The 4,342-nt window shown below is 39.8% G+C and overlaps 1 protein-coding gene across 1 annotated transcript in view; it reads left to right on the forward strand.

Moving 5' to 3' along the window:
• Nucleotides 1-800: 800 nt before the first annotated feature.
• The window catches only part of LOC104512477 (PHD finger protein 20-like), a gene marked incomplete at both ends in the record, with an annotated part of 4,728 nt that continues 1,186 nt past the window's right edge, over nt 801-4,342 (forward strand). The window contains 2 exons of the mRNA XM_010155468.1: nt 801-996; nt 3,684-4,083. Coding sequence (XP_010153770.1) covers nt 801-996; nt 3,684-4,083 — 596 coding nt within the window. The remainder of the gene's footprint in view (nt 997-3,683; nt 4,084-4,342) is intronic.

The raw sequence follows: 4,342 nt of genomic DNA on the forward strand, positions 1-4,342 counted from the left end.
AACCATTCTGTGAATCTATGATTTTTCAGGCTTTTGTTGGGATTTTGACTTGGAATTTTTTTTTGTGTTTTTACATCTCAAGTTCATCCAAAGTTCATCATTTCCAATACTTTTTCAGGCTTTTGTTGGGATTTTGACTTGGAATTTTTTGTTTGTGTTTTTACAACATCTCAAGTTCATCCAAAGTTCATCCTTTCCAATACCATTTTGCTTGGCTTCTTAAGTTACTTTTGCTGATGCCTTTGTGACATTTAACATCATTTCAGCTGTGGTTGATATTCCAACCTTTTAAGCATTATTTATAGCAAGTTTTCCATCACAACCTCATCAATTCCTTTAAAATTTACTTTTGAATGAGTGTACTAATACATGTATGATGCTTTAAAAAGACAGCTATTGTAGAAGGAAGTTCCCTGCTTTTTGCTGCATTTTTCTCTGTGCAGAGCTGTATTCAAAGTGCAGCTTTAGTTCTATGGCTGCTAGACAGTGTCTCACCCTACTAACAATATGCTTTTCTCTGTGCATCAGCTACAATTACCTCTTGTGGATGTCCTTTGGTGGAATTTGGGCTCTGAATGCTTTTACAGTTTGGCAGAGGTTTTTGACTGAAGTTACCATCTCACTTCCCACTGTACAAGTTCATGTCTTCAGGGTTTTGTCTGCTGTTACAGGATCTTTGTTGGTACTATTGGAAAGAACAAAAGCTGTTGCAAGACTTTGTGTAAACAGAATTACTACCTGTAATGTTAACATACCATAGTTAATGCTTCATTTTAACATGCTCGTTACTGTTGCTTTAGGTCAGAGGTCCAGCTTAAAGTACTGGTATGAGAAGGAGTGGCTAAGTAATGGTCACATGCATGGCTTAGCATTTTTGGAAGAAAATTATTCCCACCAGAATGCCAAGAAGATAGTAGCCACTCATCAACTTCTTGGCGATGTACAGAGAGTGATAGAAGTACTGCATGGACTGCAGCTGAAGATGAGCATATTACAGTAAGAAGTATTTAAGTATCAGTCGGCATGTTCTCAATACAAATTAAGATTTCAAATAGTAGAAAAATAACCAGAAATTCAGACATACGTTTGTGCTTCTTTGTGGATATATAACAACATAGTTGGAATTGCTAACATGATCTTGGCTGCTTAAAAACTATTTCACTGTGTTGCGTGTAAATTAACTGTGCATAGAAGAGTTGGGAAAGTATGAAGGAAAGAGGGAGAAAACTAATAAAAGCAGCAGCTTTTCCTAATTTTCCTAAAACACCTAAATAGATCGAAGTAACAAGAAGAGGATAGCAGTATAACCTATGGCAGCATTTTTATAGGACTTGCCTTCTCTGTGCCAGTAATCCTAAATCATACCTTTTCCAGCAGAAGCCACATCTTTTGGTTCAGCATAATGGGTTCTGTTGTAGTCACCTTCAGCAACCTGCAGCAATTAATTTCTGTACAAAGATGATGACAGAAATGTATGAAAAAGCATTCTGTGATCACTGTAGAAATCTAACTTTCTGCATCTTTTCCGGTTTAAAGCCATCCTTGGGTTCTGATGACTGAAAAAATCTGCTTCTGACTCAAATCCAGCAGTTGTAAATTGAATTCCGATTACTAGTTGAGAAATTGCACAGTGGCAGCTATTTGGAAAGCAAAGCTTTTAGTGTTTCCAGCGTTCCTCAGGACCTTTTCCCTTAAACTGAACCTGTGGTAATGCAGTAGGGCCACTGGCAGTACTTGAAATGCTTCAAGCAATATTAACCTTTCCTTTAGCTATTCCTTTATGGAATCCTTTAGTCAGATCTATGAGTAGTCCCCTTCCTCTCTGGGGAGGGTGGAACGTAGATAGTGTCAGACCACTCCTTAAGCCTCTTCTGAAACAGCAAGACCAGATTGTGACACTGCAGTTGTAGATTGAGATTTGCGTAGCGTGGAGGCGTGGAGCACTGGGCACGTGGGGCTTGTTACAGACTTATTCCTTTCCTCTCCCATCCTGAAGCTGGTGTGATGACCTAATTAAAGATGAGGTGTGGTCCTGTTAGGATGGTCTTGTTAAAAGCTATAGCCCCTGGCTTAGAAGAATGATTATGTTGTTGCTGCAGATCTAGGGGAGAGGTGGTGAATTCACAGCTGCCTGAAAATACCAGGAGAGTGTTGCTCTGTGTTCCAAGGACGTGGTAAAAGATCGAGGTGACAGTGACAGCTTTGGTGGGAGGGAGAGCCAGCCTTGGGAAGGCAATAGTTAAAAGGTCGCTCAAGTATTAAGCATTCAATTTTCCATCCTTACGTAGCTGGTGCATCATCTTTCAGGTTTTTGTCTCCTGTAAAGTTGCCCTTTGCTGAGCAGAAAGTGCCTTTAGGCCTAGCATATTGGTAGGGTTGGAGCAGGAAGCTCTTGGCTTTCACTGTTTGAGGTGTGCTCAGGATTGCTACCCAGCACACCGCAGACGTGCCATCCCTGGAGGGAGAGGGGCTTGTGTAGGGTGGTCTGAGCAAGCCCTTGGCCATGGTACCAGCTGCAGGTGGTGCCCACAGATGCTGAGGAAACTTCAGCTACTGTAGAATGGGTTAGAAAGCAGTTGCTTTGGAAGTAAAGTGGTGGTGTTTTTTTGAGAGGTTTGGCTAAATGCTGGAAAAGCTGGGTCAGCTTAATGGAGTCATTCCATCTGCCTTTGTTTGCAAGGAGGCACAGAGTGGGGTTTTGGGGTAGACCCTCTCCTGGTGAATGCTGGTGCTTTCGGGTCAGGCTTTCCTTCTGCTAAAAAAGTGGATAAGCTGCCTACTTGAGGATAAGCAGAGTGGTTCTGCTTTGCTCTCCTTTTCACTGCTGTGTTAATGCCTGACAGACATATGGAAGAACAGTTTCAGTTACAATGCTCACTCTAATTTTTTGGATTTGTTATATCCATGTAAGAATCTGATACCTATAGCTGTTCCTGCTGTCGGAATAAATAATGTATTGGTCAATTTGAAAACATAAGAATTTTTATAAGAAGCAGGTGGGGGTACTATAGCATGTTGGTTTACTAGGCAGTAGTTTGCTCAGCATCTTGGGATTTAGAGGCAAGTTGAAGTTTTAAAGGAATTAATGAGTAAGTTCTACACCTCCACCTTAAGGCCCCAGTTGTTGCTGTTATTAGAGGGTTATAGAAGATCAATAGATGGATTTTTAAGTTTATTTTGGGGAACTGCAAGCTTAAAGTTTGATACTGAGTGTTCTGAGGAGGTTTTTTTTATTTTACTAGTGTTTAAAGTAGTTGAAATCTTAATTTAGCGTCAGTGTAATTAACTGTTTAAAATACTATTAAAAACATCCTAGCGAGAATGAGGTCATGCTTTAATAAATTGCAAATACTGAAGCAAAATGCTCCTCCAAGTGCAGCCTCTTTCTGCTGAAAAATTGAAAGTATCTATTTGAAACTTACTCAGGTTTTTTTTTCTTAATGCCAACACTTGGCCTATATACTGTGTTACAGCAATGAAAGTAGTGAGCCTAACAATGTAGGAAAATATGCAATTGAGGTCAGTGAAATGATATAACTTCAGAATATTTGGGTATTTTTTACTGACTACACTGGCAGAAGTATATAGGAGTTCAAATACTAGATTTCTTTACATAATAGGATAGTTTGCTCAGTCACTTTGAAGTTTAAATTTGGTTGGTGTTTTACTTTATGTTTGGACAGAAATAAAGAACATCCTGACCTAAAGCTTTGGTGTCATCCATGGAAGCACATTACAGTGGATGAAAAAATTCATACAAAACACATCATTCACACTGAGGAAAACTGTCATAAAGAGGAGACGGCAAGTTACCGAACTTGGAATGGGACAGTTGAGAAACCCTCAACCATTCCTTCTGTGGAGGAATCTTACATTACGAGTGAACACTGTTACCAGAAGCCTCGGGCCTACTACCCTGCGATAGAGCAGAGATTGGTTGTGGAAACAAGAGGTTCAGCCATGGACGATGGAGTGAATAGAATAAGGGAAAATGGAGATGATGCCCTGTCGGAGAGGCTTGGCTGGAATCTGGACCAAGAAATATGCAAGATGGAAAATGAATCCAAACATAATTATTCTAAGGTATTTGTATTAAAATAACCCTCTCCGCATGTAGGATGTGTTTGCCTGGCAAAGTGCAAAGCTCAACCCTTCTAATAGTATTTAGAATAAACACTAACAATGAGACAGAGAGAGAAAAAGGCAAGCCTGTGCGATACTACCAAATACCCTGGTATTCCAGCTTCTAGTTATTTCCATCTTGTTCCCATGTTTCTTTTAATAGTTACATTAACTAAATTGATTCCAGGTTCTTGAGGAAGCATTTCATGGTAGGGGAAGA

Source organism: Eurypyga helias, unplaced genomic scaffold, assembly GCF_000690775.1.
Source record: "Eurypyga helias isolate BGI_N326 unplaced genomic scaffold, ASM69077v1 scaffold44530, whole genome shotgun sequence".
Taxonomy (NCBI): domain Eukaryota; kingdom Metazoa; phylum Chordata; class Aves; order Eurypygiformes; family Eurypygidae; genus Eurypyga; species Eurypyga helias.